This window comes from Cupressus sempervirens, chromosome 5 (genome assembly GCF_028749045.1).
Source record: "Cupressus sempervirens isolate cs-2001-9-10 chromosome 5, ASM2874904v1, whole genome shotgun sequence".
In the NCBI taxonomy this organism is placed as follows: Eukaryota; Viridiplantae; Streptophyta; class Pinopsida; order Cupressales; family Cupressaceae; genus Cupressus; species Cupressus sempervirens.
This window is the reverse complement of record NC_143122.1, coordinates 307,097,657-307,116,565: the sequence shown is the minus strand read 5'-3', so window position 1 is coordinate 307,116,565 and position 18,909 is coordinate 307,097,657. Positions and strand designations below refer to the sequence as shown.

The window sequence follows — 18,909 nt, the reverse complement described above, 5'->3', positions numbered from 1 at the left end:
GAGGGTGATTCTTTGTCATGTTGCTGTTAGAGGTAGGAGTTGCCATCTCAACTATTATCTCATTTCTTTGTTCAGGCCTTTGTTCTCCTCTTTGCTCAACAAATAACACATCATTTTGCAAATCATTGTTAGTCTCAAAGAAAACTTCAACATCCTTCCTAACAATTCCAAAATTATCTTCTTCCTCATCAGAATTATAATCTACCATCTTTTCCTTAGTACCAAACTTTTCATTAATCTTTACATTTACGCACTCAACTATAGTTTTGGTTCTGTGATTAAAACATATGTAGGCTTTACTTTTCAATGAATAGCCAAGAAACATACCTTCATCACTTCTTGGATCAAACTTACCAACATCATCATCTCTCTTAATGTAACATTTGCTTCTAAAAATTCTGAAATACTTAACTGATGGTGAATGACCAAACCATAATTCATAAGGAGTCTTGCTCATACCTTTTCTTCTCTGTACTTTGTTCATAGTGTACAATACACTGCTGTATTAATTGCTTCTCTCCAAAATTTCTTGCATACATTATTTTCGAACAACATTGCTTTAGCTACCTCTGAAACTAATCTGTTCTTTCTTTCTGCAATCCCATTTTGCTCAGGAGTTCTGGGTGAAGATAATTGTCGTTTGATTCCATTCTCTTCAAAGAACATGTTAAACTCTCTAGAGGTAAATTCTACTCTATCTGATCTCAAACACTTAATCTTAACACCAGATTCATTTTCAACTCTATTATTAAATATCTTAAACTTCTCAAAAGCTTCAGACTTCTCTTTAAGAAATGCTACCCACATCATCTTAGTGAAATCATCAACAAAAATCATGAAATACCTTTCACTATAGAATCCTTTGGTTCTTATAGGACCACTCAAATCTGTGTGAACAATTTCTAGTTTCTCTGTCGTAGTGAACTTTTTGCTGGGAAAAGATAGTTTCTTCTGCTTAGCCAAAATGCACTTTTTGCAAACAACATTAGTAGGCTTTGTTATCTTAGGCAAGTCTCTAACTGCAAACTTGCTACAAACTTTCACAATATTATCAAAGTTTATATGACACAATCTCCTATGCCATAACCAATTGTTGTCATCTTTCGCAACCAAACATGTCATTTCAGTAAGATCCAACCGAAATACATTACCTTTGGACCTAGTTCCAATCATCTTACCATCCTTATCCTTGATAATGCAAGTCTTTATTGTGAATTGCAATTGATATCCCTTGTCCATCAATTGTCCAACACTCAAAAAATTATGCATCAATCCATCAACAAAATAAACATTGTCAGTATTAGTTCTTCCATCTAAAGTAATGGATCCAATCCTTGTAATATGATAGGCTGCATTGTAATCAACCTTAACAGTACCTCTATCATAGTTCCTGAACTTAACAAACTTATTCATATCACTAGTCATGTGATGTGAACAACCACTGTCAATTATCCAATCTGACTTCTTTTCAACTTGGGAAACTAAAGCTTTTTCTTCTCTAATTTCTCTATCAAGGTCATCTTCCTTAATAGCCGCAAATTCTAATTCATCATCACTTTCACTTTGAGCTCTTTCATCAGATTCCTCATCATCATTAACATACAAGCAATTTCTATCTCTCCTAGGCTTGAACTTTCCCTTATACTTTTTCTCTCTTTTAGGACATCTAGATGCATAATGACCAAACTCATTACATGTCTAACATTTAAAGATATTCTTACCATCTTTTTCTCTTCTCACAAGAAGTGCTATACCTTCTTCAATCTTCTTGTCTTCATCAGATTTGGTTTTGTTGCTACTAGCAAAATCTTCATGTGTACTTGCGCTTCTAGACAGACATGGCCACATATTAAGGGCACTAAAGGCTGTCTCTACTCTTGCTAATTCTCCAATTTGTCTCAGATCCACTTTTGCTGCTTCCAATCTTCTGAGCAACGTTTCTCTGGTGAATTCCTTAATGCAGGGTATTAGTAGCTGAATCATCTGAGCTACTTGCTTTTGAATGGTGGAGTTAGAGTCTTCAAGATCTTCCATACAACCTCATCTTCTTCCTTGGTTCCACAATGTGACTTGATTCCTACAACAATATTTGATATCCTACCAGTATAGATTCTTACAGATTCATCTTCCATCATTTTAGCATCTTGAAATGCACATATCCAATTTTGCAATCTAACTCTCTTTGCACAAGATTCATATTCCATCATTTTAGCATCTTGAAATGCACATATCCAATTTTGCAATCTAACTCTTTTTATGAACAAATGACTAGAAGGGTATCTCTACAACTATGTTTCAACTCAACACAAGGCGAGGGTCAAATGGTTACATCTCGGGGAGTACTGCTATAATACCACTTACCACATGTTCCTCAGGATGGCGCCTTTCAAGGCACTTTATGGATATGAACCCCCCTTGTAGATATGGTTTTGGGTGATAGTTGTGCATTGAGGGTAAATGATTTGCTTTGAGAAGGACAAGACATTTTGAGGGTCTTGAAGGAAAACCTCCAACAAGCTTAGAATCAACAAAAGATGTATGCAGACAGACATTGAAGTGAGAGAAGCTTTGAGGTAGGTGATCTAGTATATCTTCATCTTCAACCACATAGACAATCATCCTTGAAGGTAGTGGTAAAGTAAAGCTAAGGCCATGATCTTACGGTTTGTATCACATAACTCGACGCATAGGTGAAGTTGCTTACGAGCTTGAGCTGCCAGAAGGAAGTCTGATCCACAATGTCTTTCGAGGAAGAGATAGGAAAGGAAATAAATCATTTTGATGACTTTTTGTAACAAGTAAGGTTGTAGCTTATCTGAATTATATATATGCGCTATTAAGGATAAATGGGCCATCATATGCTCCTATAAATATATAAAATAATATAGATATAATAAATGTATTAATGTAATAATGGTTATCATTAACACACACACACATATGCAATCTTAATTATACATATATGTGTGTTATATCTCATAAGTGAACACACGACATATCTATATATATATATATATATATAGTGTACAAGGGAAATATTAGCCTATATTTTATATATCTGGTATGGTAAGTAAGATATCAAAGAGGAAACAAAGATTATATAAAAATATTTTTGAGACTCTTGATAAGGAAGAGATGAACAAGGAATATTGAGTTCTCAGAGTAATGTATAAAACCATATTCAGCCTTATTACTATTTCTGCTGAGAAAATGGGGCTATAATGTTTCCAAGGAGGGGCTTGTCTAAATCTAAACAATAGTATCAGTCCCAAGACAGAGTAGGGGTCAGCCTTCTGGAAGCCTTGAGGGCAAGTTCCAAGATAGGTTACAGGCTTAGACTTCTGAACTTTGAGACAGCCTACTGTAATTGGTCTCTAGGCATCTTGGTTACATGCCAAATCCTTCCTTCATTGAGTTGAAGTAGTAATAAATTTGGTATGTATGTTAATAATATTTATAAATAACATAATCTAATTAGATGTAATCCTGCTTACTTTGAATGTCTTAAACTGAACCATTATATCTTTATCCATTTAGCGTAGGACATAGATATTAAATTTGGATTAACATAGGCCTAAAATCTAGCAGGGGACATTACAGTGTTGGTGTCTTTGAAGTAGATAACCCTCATCTTTTCTCTCAAGATTTCCAAATTCACGCTCTCTTCTCTTCTTTCACTAAACTGAAATTTATTCTTACCGCTTCAAAGTTTTCATCCTGGATTGCTCGAATTGTTTTGTTGAGCCATTGACAATCACACTTCACCTTCTCAAGAGTATCTGGCTTTGCAACCAATGCACGATATCATCCATTAAGGTCATTCATTTAATGTGCTTTTATCACCTTGCCCTCTGAATTTTGAACATAATTTGAACAATGAAAGATAGTAAACATGAATGTTTTGAAGATGTAACACCCCCTGTTCTAGACCAACTTTTTCCTTTCTACTCCCTGTAATTTTGTCAAGCAATTTGCTTGCAATCTGATTGGTTCTTAGTATGCAGATGTAACTGTTTGTTTCACCGTTTCTTTGTTTGATAGTTTGATGTTTGTAAATTAATACCAAATCAACGAATAATGAAGGAAAACAGTATATTGCATTCACTAAGTCTATGACAGTAATAACAACCAAATTTGGAAGAATAATGTTCAGGTTTACATTATATTCTAATGTTGAAGACAATACCCATTACATTGCATTTCTTGATTACTCAGACATCATACCTTTAAACTTCCTTTTTCTGTGCAAACAGTGATAACGATGGAAAGGCCTACAAATAATGCTGTCCAGAACCCATTATCAAGACTTTCATTGCTGTCCGGTACTTAGCTACAGACCAAATCATTGCCCAGAATTCTGTGACAGACTCATTCACTTCCCAGAAATCAGCTACAAGCCTGGTATGGGCCTTAATTGGCTGGCACGACACCCTTAACGGGGTGTTTCAGACTTATATGAAACTTCTGTAGCAGTCCCTAACATAGACAGCTCCTTCTGTGGCAGTATGACCCTCCTGGAGTTATGTATATAGCAAATGAAATCTTTGAACGTATAAAGCCCTACTCCAACCTTGGGTGGCTCTCACAAAACTCCCAACGTTGCCCAGATTGGCACGGCCAGCAGAGGGACAATTTGTAACAGCAGTTAGAACTCAATAGACACCCTTCAAACCCTGAAATTAAGCCCCTTCCTAGTAATTGCGAAAATATCCAATATCAACCAGCACAAACATCTGATTTTATTACACACAAAATCCTCTTGACTGTCTTCCAACAGTGAAGAGAATTTCATTGATGAGGGATTTTGTCCTCACAAATTCCTGAAGAATAATTTTTCAATATTTCATCAGTTTCTTATTTCATCCAGCATGCTGAAAGAGAGCTCTTGAGTCTCTTTTATAATGCCCCGATAGGAGATCAGACGCTCGCTTTGCTAATATGGGATAAATAAACATTACTCTCTTTTTACGGCTTATGTCCCCGATTTGTTATAAAATAAAGGGGGACTCTTTTAATTAAATCTTCTTTGCTAAACTTGTCTCTTATTTACAATTTAAAATTGAACATAACTTGTCTTAAAAAATATTCATTGAGCTAAACGTAATTTGTAGTAAAACAACTTTTTTTTTATTATAAAATTAAACTGAAAATATTTTGCTTCCACATTTTTGTTTAGGTAAGCCTATAGTGGATTTGAACGTCATATGTACTATGGTTTGCAAATTCTTCTGAATACTCCCTGTGTTGCTGAGTACTATCTATTTTTTTGTGTTGGGTGAGTACTCACGAGTTTAACTCTCGTGTTTATAGACAAAAAAAACCATGGGTTCATTTGTCAATGCAGGTAAAATGCTGGTTAAAATGTGTTTTTCACATGCTGTTTTTGTTTTAAACCATGCATTTTCTCTTCCAAGATGTCAATTTTTAATTTAATATATTTTGTAATGGAATTTCACAAAAAAATAATGATTCTGCAAGAGATTTTAACTTTTAGTTCTTTCTAAGTTGCTGAGTTTCCGTCAAGTTTTCTCCAGGTTGAAAATTCTGGGCTTGCTGAATACTCTCCGAGTCCGAGTCTGTAAACTATGTTACTAATGATATATCCCTTCTATATAATCATTATGTTGTATGTAATTTGTCGGTGCTCTTTCAATATCTATAATCCTTGCCAACCCTATCTATCTATGTTTGAACTTTCAAATCCCTCTACACTACCCTATCTTTTTTATCTGTTTGGAGAGTTCCTCATCCACCTAAGTAACATTGTTTTTTGGGGTTAGGCAAACAAAACATCTCAATTATGTTGCCAGCCTATCGTTGGTAAAGTTGTTTGTACTGCTCGAGCCAATCGAGATAGTCATCTTTTGTTTTTTATAGAAGCTTAATATCTTTGTGGGGTGCCAATGCACAATAATACATGACAGAAGGGGATTGTAGATATTTTGTGTCTTCCACAAAACTAATGCATCTTCATCATTTAAACTCTTGCATCTTCATCATTTAAACTCTAACTATAGAACAACTCCTTTCAACACATTTATATCCTCTATTATATTTTTTTGTCTTAGTTTCAACAGAATCCTTTGACCCTTTTTTCTTCAGTGTCGAGGTGTCAATCTCAAGGCAATTCCTTACTTTTGTTAGCCAAAACCTTGTCCTCTATTTGCCTTGCCAACATCATTGATTAGGAGATATAACTTGGACTAAACATGCATACTTCAGTTTTGATGTGGTCCTTCAGATCCACTAAATATAGTTCATTTGGATTTTCCTTTGTAACATGTTTCACTCATAGAGTCAGGATTTGTCCTTGACTATATTTGTTTTCTTTAAATTTTGTGGTTGGGCTGAAGTAGTTAATCCCTAAGACATTTGTCATTGCCATAATATTCAGATAGTTCTTGGAAAAATGATGATGTGACTTCCCACCCCACCTTTTTCTTAGTATAGAGACAGTGATACCAGATAAATTTATTGTGACCTTTCGTTGATTTGAAACATGATAAAGATCAAAGAATTGGTCCATTTGGCATAGCCAATTTGCTAAATCCTTGCAATCTTGCATATCTCCATATTTGGTATGAAATGCGTAGAGCTGGCCATAACAAGCATTTGGGTGATCAGTTATGTTGATGAAATAGGATTGATTAATCTGTTCTATAACTTGTAATAGCACTTCTAGATATTTTATGTGTTTTTCAAGTTACTATACGAATGAATATATATGTGATATAAAGAGGCATGCCTCTTGAAGAGACATGTCTCTTTAATATATTAACTTATATTAGTTATAGTTATAATACAATTAATATATCTTCAATATATTATAATGATTATATAATAAGATATATATATATCACTCTTAATATAAGTTAATTATTCCGTATATAATATGTCATATATTATATATCTCATATATATAATATAATTTATTCGACAAAATTATAACATTAACAATCCCTCTTGATGAAGAAGGATAAAACACATAGATATTACACCATAGGTAATATTTCAAAAATAATAAATATAGGAAATCTTTGATCAAAAGATTTATAGTATATGATATCATATAAGTATTGGCCTATCAGAATATCAACATATGATATTCACCAATTACTATTTGATATCATATTAGGTAACATGAGCATTGGCCTATCAGAATATCAGTCAAATGATATTCACCAAGTACTCCGAGTAATGGCCTATCAGAACACCAACTAAATGATATTCACCAAGTACTCAATGTGCTAATGGCCTATCAGAATATCAAGGCAAGAGATTCACCAAGTACCTAAAATATATCTATACAAACAACTTGTAGATAGTTAAATTAATAACATCTAACGCCTAGCTGTTGATTTATAAGATAAAGCCTTTCATGATTTATTTCAACATTTACACAAAATGTATATCGTGATACAAGTTATTGTAAGGTTGTCACCTTTCAATAACTTCTCCTAATACAAGTGATAATCATTTAGAAGTCGTCACTTCTTCATGATGTACACAGGGGATAGACTCATACATGTATGACATCAAAAGTTCGCACAGAGTCTCCACAAATACTGTCATGTGGTGTTGTCACAACATTCACCATAAAACATATCAAAGAATAAGGTTTCTCCGTCTTAGTTTGATATCAACTTTTCTGACCTCTTAGCACAAGGTTGTCTCCGATGAAGTGTTAGATTTCCTCTGAATCTGTTGTCATCCTTCTAACCTCTTGGTAGCAAGTCATGTTATGCTTCCCTAGTTCAATGGGTATCCTGACAGCATAAGGCCTTCCAGCCTACATACATGAGATTTTATCCCATGAATCATGGTCCTTTAGCTGTTATAGTTTTTGACTATTGGAGAATCCATCAACAAGGTCTACTCCTTCTGAACCAAGAGCATCAAAAGTTTGATTGAAGCATCTATTTTCTGCTCACTCTCTTTCTCCAAGGCTACCTTTAATGAATTGTTAGACTGCCTCTCATAATCATAATCATCAAGAATATTTTCTTCAAGAGCCTCACATTATTCAACGTAATCATCAGATGATTAATGAACCACAACTTCTTTGGAGTTGCTATCATAAGATTGAGTTTGTACAATATTGGTAGCATGCCTAATATTCCAATCTTCTTTCTTGCAAGGACATGCTTAGAGACAAAGGAAAAGATTAAGGCAAATGACTCTTTATATCACATATAGAAGTACAAATAAGAGAGAGACTACAGAGAGTAGATAAGTGTAATACTGAAAGATGAAAAATACTTATCTGCACATGAAGGTCCATATCCATCAAGTCAAAAAATGCCTCTGTATAATCATTTGTCAAACAATGAGAATGGAGCATTGGTTTATATATATATATATATAACAATGGGAATGGAACATTGGTTTATATTCCTCCCACAATGTAAAATTCCCACTCTTACATGGTCAAATAATCAATTGTGGAAAAACAACTTGGTTTAAATTCTTGTAATAAAGAGTAGCCCTCCATCTATAGAAGCCCTTTCACATCATTAATGTGGATTGGATGGAAAAACACTAATCTCTCACAACTTCTGATAAATGGGAGGAACTTTTGAAGTTTGTCTTCCAAAATGTAACATTTGGTGGTTCACATATAACATACTTTAATAGCTTAAGCATAGTCAAATTTGAAAGACATTTCAAACTTGGAGCCTCCTACATTATCACAATATTCCACAAGGGTTGCTTCCTAAGTCCACCATAACACTCTGGATGCCTTAGAAATGAAGCATCTTATGACACTTCTCTCATCACGACATTCATTGAATCACTGATTGGTATCACTGAAGGTGGGTGTACATCTATGACAGTCTCATAATTTCTTATTACATCTTCCAAGGAACAAACTGACCATTTTGATATTTGCACAAAATCTCAACACAGTCTGCTCCCTCTTTTATTGGAAGAGCCCTTTATAGTAAGAATTTCTTTGATCTCAATAGCAACCAAGCATTTTACTTTTAGTCATATGTAGTTATGTATTTTTCTCTATCAATTTTCTTAACATCTCTATATCTTAACATCATATCATGCATTCCTGCAATCTATCATCTCAATAGTGGTTTAGAGTGGGCACCTATATGGAGCAACATCCTGGCTGATGAACTCATCCACAACAGTAATTCTAGTTTCTATTAGGTTGCCCATTTATAGAAACACACACGACTCTGACTTATGTCCTTATATATTGCTGAGACACATGGAAAGCATACTGCTAGGCGGTTATAAGGCCGATAACAGTTCACAGACCAGTGTTCAAGGTATTCAAATTCTTTGACTATGACCAATGTCAAAAGATGATAGATCAGATGAAGGAAATAGTCATCAATAATGATTTCCAAGGGATACTCTAGAAGTGATTCTACCAATAGTTTACACATATCTTTGACTGATATAATGCAATAACTCCCGTTCTAAGTTTGAGGCAACTAGAGAATTCTGATGATTGCAAGAAATTATAATAGAATTTTTACGATGCCTTCTACTACTAAAATCAGATGTTAAAATCACTTAGTTTGCAATGGATAACAAACCATCACCAAATTATAGTTGCATATTCATATTTCTCCATCCAATCACCATATGGATCTATATATGAGACTATTGGCTGTGTCGGATCTCCTAATGATTGTTGATTACAACCGTTCTTCATTCCAACCTTGTGGTCCTATATGCTTTGCCCACAGTATGGCTGATATAGTATCATAAAATGTTTTTCCAGAATGACACTCTCATGCTAACATGTTTAACCTTGTTTGAAATCTCTGCTGGAAAATGCTTCTCCCAAATTGAAATATTAAATGAAGTAATACTCACGCGTCTCCCAATAATTTTCACAATATTTTCTTCTCCTTAATTATAGATTTTCCTTAACATCTCTGTCTAAGATAGCCATTAAATTTCAAGAGTCATAAATATTAATGTTCTTGATTTGACACGCCCAATCTATACATATGTCACTTTTGAAATATCAATCGATACTCTATTTCCCTGATCAGTACACTATTTCACCACTCTTCCCAAACTCATTTAAGAGGCATTGACCCATTCACGTACCTTTGGCTATTATTCTTTAGACTCCTAGTGCATATGATCAACTCATCTTACGAGAGGGAAAATGTTGGCATGACTTGTGGTGCTCTGGCATTGGACAAGCCAATTGCATCTGCTTGTTTTAAAAATTTTAAACCATCTTACCACACCACATTGTTCATACCCTGGTTATGGCTCACACAGTTGGTAACTAGTGTGCCTTCTTTGTTACTGTTTCAAGGGCCATTCAAGGACATTTCACTCTTTATATTTTGTGTTTCTTTTCATTTTTGCATTGTCATTACAGACAAATGAACCTTTACTTTGGTTCCACAGGTAGTGCATATGGTGAAAAAGAAGCTACAGAATTTGTCAGTTGCATTTGTTAGCAATATCTAAATTTCATGGGATGACAAATCTTTGAAGTGTTTTGTGGAATAAGACCCCTTCTTTTCTGTGTGTTGATAGGCATCCCAAACTCTGTTTTAACAAATCCATTATGAACGCAACTTGCAGAGGTAGCACTCCAATGATGCAACCTGCTTATAAACTTCTCATTCATGTGAAGAAAGGTGGATGCTAACAATAGTAGACGAGTTTGGCACTGAACTTTTGTTACCCATACTTCCACATTTCACCATTTACTTTAACAATCTCATCTATAGAGTTTGACCCACGATGCCTTATCCTACAATTGTAGCACCCCATATCAGGTCACAACACCCTGTTAAACAACATCGTCAATCCGCACCAATACCTTGTTTCATTACTTCCATATTCAACACAAATGATGTGGAATTGATGTAGAGTCTGCAATCTAGCTCGACGTTGACCATTTGCATTTCCTGTTGTTCTTTAAGATCTTTCTGTTCAAGAAATTAGGGCAATACTTGTTTTGCCCTAGGAGCCTATACAATATCTCATACTTTTATTGTTTTTGGTGTGGAAAGATAGGGTGTTCAAAGCTTTATGAAATATGTTTCGTAATTTTCATTCAATAATGAATTCCCTTGCACGATATGTAATGTGAAGGCACTGCAGATCAATTCCTGAACTTGAAGTCAAATTTAAGAGGCAAGCACTCAATTGATCCAATATTTTGTAATCTCTAGATCGTTCTCCAATAAGAATTCATCCAAAAAAATTCAGATTCCCAGAGGTTCGAATCTACTTTGATACCATGTTGATGAAATAGGATTGATTAATCTGTTTTGTAACTTGTAATAGCACTTCTGGATATTTTGTGTGTTTTTCAAGTTACTATATGAATGAATGTATATGTGATATAAAGAGGCATGCCTCTTGAAGAGACATGTCTCTTTAATATATTAACTTATATTAGTTATAGTTATAACACAATTAATATATCCTCAATATATTATAATAAGATATATATATATATATATGTATATATATATATGTATATATATATATATATATACATATATATATATATATATATATATACATGTATATATAGATATATGTATATATATATATACATATATATATATATACATGTATATATATATATGTATATATATATATATGTATATATGTATACATATATATATATGTATGTATATATATACATACATATATATATATATATACATATATATATATATACATGTATATATATATATATGTATATATATATATATATATATATATATATATATGTATATATATATATATATATATATAAAAGTTAATAATTCCATATATAATATTTGTCATATATTATATATCTCATATATATAATATAATTTATGCGACAGAATTATAACATTAACAAGTTCTATTTTAGATTTGAGTCAAACTCAGAATTGCTGTGTCCCATATAAGACACATTTTCTTGTAAGTCTTGTGGTGTGAATTTATCTACTAGAAGTCTCGAAAACCTAGGAGAGAAGCTGTTCTTTCAAGCAATCCCTTTCGTTTATGCTGCCATGTTTGATAAGACATTCTCCTTTTTCTTGATGTTTTCTTCCTTTATAGTGTCTTTAATGCCTTAGTTGCCGGATTCGTCCCCTGCTGCCCGGATTCGGGTTCGGGTCTGGGTCCGTACGGGTCCGGATTCGTCCCTGGGTTCGGTATGGGTCCGGGCAGGGTCCTTAGTTTTGACTGTGGATTCGTCCGAGTCCTTGCTGAAGCGAACCCAAATGAACCCACAGCGAACCCAAGGCTCAAACAACATTAAAGAGTGTGTTTTTTTAATTGTTTTCTTATGCAACTCTCAAAGGAACTTAATGAAAAACATTTCACTCATTTAATCCCTTATGTCAAGGAGGAGGACGATGATATAGCAGCATATGGGACTAGTGGAACCAGTTTGGGTTCCAATGATGAAGATCTAGATATAGTTGCAATTGGGGATGAAGCCATTGATCCCTCATTTTGTGATGATCCATTTGACCCTTGAAGGGCATTTGATACTATGATTATTGATAAACTACTAAAAACTTGTCATCTATCATCATGTTTCAATCTTTATTACTTGATGAACTAGTCTTTCTTTTGCAATTTAATAATTCAATGTATTATTTGATGAACTAGTCTATGTTTTGCAATTTAGTAATTCAATGTATAATTTTCTTTACAATCATGAAGATAGATTAATGAGCGAGTATTTAATGCTTTTAGATTCATGTAAAAACAAGTTTTGAAGGGACCCGAAACCCTTTGGCATTTGGCATTGATCAATGATCAAGCAACAATTGTTCATATTGTGAAATGACTTTGTTTTGCAACTATGCATGTTTCTCTTGTGTGTGTGTGTTTATATATATATATATATATATATATATATATATACTCACGAACCCACCCACGAACCCAAATGGGGAAATAAAAAATTGCCCGAATCCACGAACCGAACCCCGAACCCGAACCCATCCCCGAACCCGAATCGGCAACTTAGTTTAATGCATACGGGGTTCATCTTCTTGACTATTAGATCATCTTTGTTGGAGTCTTTTAGGAGCAACTGGATTCCTTACCTTGTTCCTTGTTGAAGATTGACATAATCTTATTATAACTTACAGAGAACAATTCCAAGTAAGCAGAAATTCTTACTGTAATTTTCGTGGGCTTAGTTCTCACTTTTTTGAAAAAATCTTAAGAAACTAATGGAGTTGCAGCCTTGGGGTAAAAACCCTAATAAATTCTTCCTTCAAATGACCTTAATTTATTGGACTGGGGAAACTTCAGTACTCCTCAATAAATCCTCCAAATTGGAAAATGAACTGTTGCCGAATTGAAAGAGGATGTTCTTCACAATCTGACATCCTATATTGAAAAAAAATTGCCTTGGTTCTTGTCTCTAGATGCCAATATCATACTCTAATATCAGTTGTAATGAAATAACTTGCACAAGAGCAGAACATAATAGGTAATATGCTGCAATTAATATATAATAACTAGCCTATTTGAGGGGGCAAATCTCCACAAGTTCTCAACAAGATCAAAATGCACAATATGGTGCTTAACTACCACTACTCCCTACATCCTATATATGGGCATCATTAGGAAACATTATTACTCTAATTCCCACGAGGTTCATTAAACATACCAAAATAATATTTAGGAATTCATAATAGACTTGGTTAAGGTTTCTGTCCCTGAGAAGATCATGATATATCCCAATACATGCTATAGGATATGGATGTAGCACTACCATTCTAGTATTAGGTTTTGCTTTGCAAGTCACTTTTTGAATATTGACATTGCTGATTTCCATGTTATAGATATTAGCTAATGCATTTTGGAAATGACAAGTAACATTGCCCTAATGATTTTAAAGACGAATTCTAGATAGCGTAAATATGAATTCTCAAAAGATGTACAAGAAAGATAGCACCTAGTAAACAGGGAGGCAACACAAAATTGGATAAATTCTTGATTGGGAATATTATTTATTCAGCAATAAAATTTTGTTAATTGTTTCTAACTCCTGAATTCACAAATCAGCTTCAACGTTATGTAATATAGTTATATAACAAATATGGCAAATTCCTTGTCAATATGAATAATTGAAGTCTCTTATATTTTTAATTTATAAAATTTCCTATTTTTTATTGCCATTGCCTGCCATATGCCCAAAAGGGATCCCTGAAACACATTCCTCCGTTTCCTCCCATCTGTGTCCAAGTATCACTGTGGGGCATAGAAAAAGACAGAGTATAATGGGCAAAATATGTGAACTTACTCCACATTTGAAAATTAACGCTGTATGCAGTATTCGCATGTTTGTATTTATTCTGAGCGCTGAGATTTTCCTTATGAACCAGTCAGTTTGGTTAAAAAATCACTCTCAATTTGATACAAACAGAAAAGTTGATTTTTCAAGATGTATGTTTTTCTGTAAAAGATACTATTTATTGGATTTCAAATTGTAGATTGCCACTCAATTAATTTCAGTTTCAGACTAAGATCTATGGGAGTTGCCATTAACTGAAAATCACTTGATTTGGTTGTACTGAAGTTACTATTTCCTGCTTTAATTAGATCTGCAATCTTTCAAGAGGATTTTAAACTCATATCTGAGAAGCCTTCTCCTCAACTCTCTATAACTATCAGGTATAAAATATCTCAACTTCTTTTGTACAGTTTGATTAGTAGAGCATAAGTGGACACTGAAACAACAGTGTACTCTCTGTTAGGCCTCACTTTGATTGTAATTAATTTTCCTTTCTGTATCTTCTCTTGCTTTTATTGTAGCCTGCTTGTATATCTCTTGATTTGTTGTGTTTGCCTTGGAAAAATTGCTTCCAATTGTTGCAGGCCCTATTCCATGGACAATGGATTGAATGAATTAAATATTTCTGTAGAGCTATTAGTAAGGTAAGAAAAATAGAAATATTTCTGATTCTTGACATGCATGTGAATGATAATTGGATAGGTACAAGTGATACTCTTGTTTTATGTAATTTTGTTAGCATCAAATCATTTTTGTCTGCCATCTTATCACGGGAATGGTTTTTTGGCAGTCCATGAAGATGATTGAGAGTGCTTTTGGATAATTGCATCTTTGCAAAATAAATCTTCACAGTTTAATTGGAAAAGCATCCTCAGTCATCTGCTAACTCAATCAATACGTATTTGCCTGTAGTTGTCAGAAATGGATTTCTGTGAAGAAATTTCACACCTTGTTGTGGTTGCCATCTTCTTGTAATGCTACGTTTTACTTTTAATACAGATGCTTGCCTGGATATCCTTACAAGGCTCCAAAATTACAGATTATACCAGCTGGGGTGCTGTCAGAAGAAGATCTCCAGCTTCTACACTCAATGCTACTGGACCAGGTGATAATAACTAGATTTGTTAACGATATTCTTCAGATAAATTATTCAACTTTAACAGCTTTCTTAGATTGAGTAGGACATGCAGGATTGTTGGGGACAACCAAAATTTATCTTTATTTCTCTTATTTGGGAAAAGATTTAGATAACTAGATTATCAATATTGAAGAATGTCTTCACCTTTTAATTTTACTTACATTGATATCTTTATTGTCTATTTTAATGGGGAATAATGACTTGTCATCTCAGCTTTGGTGAACTTAAATACAGACTTGTGTCAAACAAAACTTCTTATTTGAGAAAAGATTTGGATAACCAAGTTAAAAGTATTGCAGAGTTTCTTTGGCTTTTGTTTTTATTGACATCTTCATTGTCTACATCAGCTTCAAGTTTAAGTGTTGGAGAAACGTGTCTAGTCATCTCAGCTTCGGTGAATGTAAACACAGACTTGATTAGGCATGGCATGAATGGTATGATCAGGAACACGTATGCCCATAAAGCTACCTGTTCACTGAGCACTCTAATAATTGCTTACAAGATACTCACCCTTTGGAAACTAGCAATCAATTGAACTTCTGCTCAAAGGAACTAGGTGGAGACCTCTAATTTTCCTTGTATTGGTTTTAAGCTACCAGAGGATGTATCCATTTTCACAGCTTTAAGGTGCCAGTGTGAACCAGAAAAAGAAAAGCAAAATATATGAGACTGAATCCATTCAATTGGGAGATCAGATAAGAAGCAGAGGGAGTAGTTATAGCTTATGGTTAGAGAAAAAGGGGGGAAAGAAACTTGAGTAATGATCAAAAGTGACAGCAAGTCAGGACAATATTGTTTGGAGTTTTAAAAATTCTTAAGTCTGCATGATGTTTTCACATTGTTGGGTGGATATTTTGCAACTAACAGTTTTGGGTAAAATCCAGTCGCAAAATAGGATGACTAGCCATAGTGCGTGAGATAGAGTCTCTCCTACATTAAAGGGAAGGCTCCACGTTCTCACCGTTCCTTGGATCAACTCAAGGTAAGCAAGAAGTTGAGAGATTTTATAAGGGTTGCTGCTAATATTCTTTTCTCTTAGCTTTTAGGAAAGAATCCACTTACATGTGGAGCAAGTAATGGGCAAGATGAAACCTCAAACTACACTTCTATCTAAAGTTGTAAACGGCGATACCGATAAACTAACACTAACTCAAAAGCTAGCTGAAAGTGTACCAATCTGGCTCTAAGTCCTGTTTTAACCTATTCTATAAGAATAACCTCTACCATTGGGGCACAAAGACTTCCAGAAGTACAGAATTCTAACTATTTTTCGTGAATTTGAAATTATAATACAAGCTATAGTCAAAACTTTCAGTCTATGTATTGCCACAAGTGCTCCCAGTTAAAGCTTCAGCTCCGATTGCATCTTAAATCACTATGCACTATTATTGAAAACACAATAATAACATGAATCAAAGACAATAGGGACAAATTACAGTCAAAGCTTCTAATTTTCTCTATCACAATTGATTCCAATCAAAGCGTCGAATTCAATTGCTTCTTTTATTCACTTTTCTCCTAAATTCGTACTACACAATCAAAGTTATGCTTGTACAAGTTTGGCAGAGCTTTCTTGCATACAACAATAGATGATTTTTACAATGAGGGGGCACTCCTTTATATAAGCAAATGAATTGAGAAAAAAGTGGAGGAAAAAGTGGGAGTAACTCAACCAACTTTGACCCGGTCTAACTAACAAGAGAAATTATTGGATTACATGTCATTACACATGTAAGTCACATTGCATGTAGTTACACATTTTCATGTAATACATCCTCTTCAATTACAAACATGAAATAAGAAGAAAGACGAAAGAGAAATGAAACAATCCTAGGGATTGTCCTGAAAGGCCTTGTACTTGGCGATGCTACCCCAGACGATCACAGAATTGAGAGTTCTTGTGTTTCATGCCACTGCATTCACCTTGATAATCATGGTGTTACGTCTTTTGATAGCCTTTGACTCGCCTTGATGAATTATCTGTTGTCATTTGAAATTTTGATGTCATCAAGCCTTTTCTCGTTCAAGTTGTCATGAATTTTCCTTTGTAGATTGACACATTCTAGAGTCTCCTACACTTGAAAACCTTCTCGATGTTGTTTGGATGTAAACTCAAAACAATTTTCCGACAAGCATCAACAACTTTTTTTTTCGAAACTAAGTGCTTGGTGCATTCCCACACCAACTTATGTTCTCAGACAACCATTAGGAAAATGAAGATCAAATGATACTGCTTCTTGAGAATCAAAACATGCCTTCTTGACGAGACATCTCTATTTATTTTTGAAGAAGTTTTGACATATCTTGAAGAGTGTGCCGCAACATGAAGATGATAACATCTTCCAATGAGATTGAATCCTTGAGAACTTTGGGATTTGAGTTACAATGACGAATCCATGAGGGGTGTGTATTCGAAGTATGGATTAGACGCTTATGAATTACATGTGATGGCTGTAATTGAACTGGAAAGCATATGCATTTGGATGGAAAAGGCCAAAGTTGGACTTGGGCTTTTGAAATAGCCCTTAGAGTGATAATCACTAATGAAACAATACTAATTTTTTTACAAATAATAGACTATTTAGCTGTAACAGATTTAATAGATCATGATTGACATTATTAATATTCAGAACCAATACTTCTTATTCCTAATAATAATTTTGTTTGAGAGAATAGCAATTTGGGTACAAAAATTGCAAAGGTTAAATGAATTACTTGTAACCCTTGATAACCAGAGAAATATTAACCCAAACCTTATATGAAATGCTTGTTGAAGAATTTTTCCCCCCTAGAGTTGGTCCGGACTGGTCTGCTCGTATCTGTCCATGAAGTTCGCATCTCCTACCTTGACCCGAAATTTGATACTCAGAATTTCAAATACTGAAGAAGCTCAGTCCCGTGAGTTGCTATTAACCCTTCACGAAATGCTGCCGGCAGTACTAAATCGGATTCAGAAGTTCGCCCTTTTCCACACATCAGTACCCGTCGTTTATCGCAGCGGAAACGGTGGTAGGACGGGCCTGGAGTCTCCTTTATCCGCCCACGGTCTGTTCCTCACGGACTGCTCGTTCTGCGTTTTTTAAAATGCCCATCCGGTCATGGACCAAGCCGTCAGGGTGCAGATATAGCCGAATATCGCCAAGCCACCGGGGTGCAGATCGATTTACTCGCAAATCCGACCAAGCATGGGGATTCTAACGAATTTCCAACCCCTTTCCAATTTCGCCGTAATTAGCCGCTTCTTTTGATGTCAATGAATCACAAAATTTGGCATTAGCCACAGATCTCTAATCAAATGAGGTAACTGCCATGTCACCTCCAGCCATGCAATAATTCGGGCAATATTTCATACCCTCACAATTGCTTATCAATGGGAGTTTTCGTTCCCAGAGATAACTTGAAGAATTTGCAGACCAATGACCACAAATTACTCCAACTGGAATAGGAAATCAAATCCACAAACTGCTTGTTCCAAATGGGAGCCCTATGTCTTCTATTTATTCCCTTCGCTGAG

General features: G+C 34.5%; 1 protein-coding gene across 9 annotated transcripts in view; it reads left to right on the top strand.

Annotated features, from left to right (window-relative positions):
* The window catches only part of GCN2 (protein kinase family protein), a 389,262-nt gene that overhangs the window by 15,743 nt on the left and 354,610 nt on the right, over positions 1 to 18,909 (top strand). For all 9 annotated transcript variants that reach the window (XR_016364575.1, XR_016364573.1, XR_016364574.1 and 6 more), the window contains exons 2-4: positions 14,566 to 14,637; positions 14,842 to 14,901; positions 15,257 to 15,362. Coding sequence is in view for 6 of the 9 variants with exons in the window: in XM_089829969.1 (XP_089686095.1) it covers positions 14,566 to 14,637; positions 14,842 to 14,901; positions 15,257 to 15,362 (238 nt within the window). In the remaining 3 variants the exon portion in view is untranslated. The remainder of the gene's footprint in view (positions 1 to 14,565; positions 14,638 to 14,841; positions 14,902 to 15,256; positions 15,363 to 18,909) is intronic.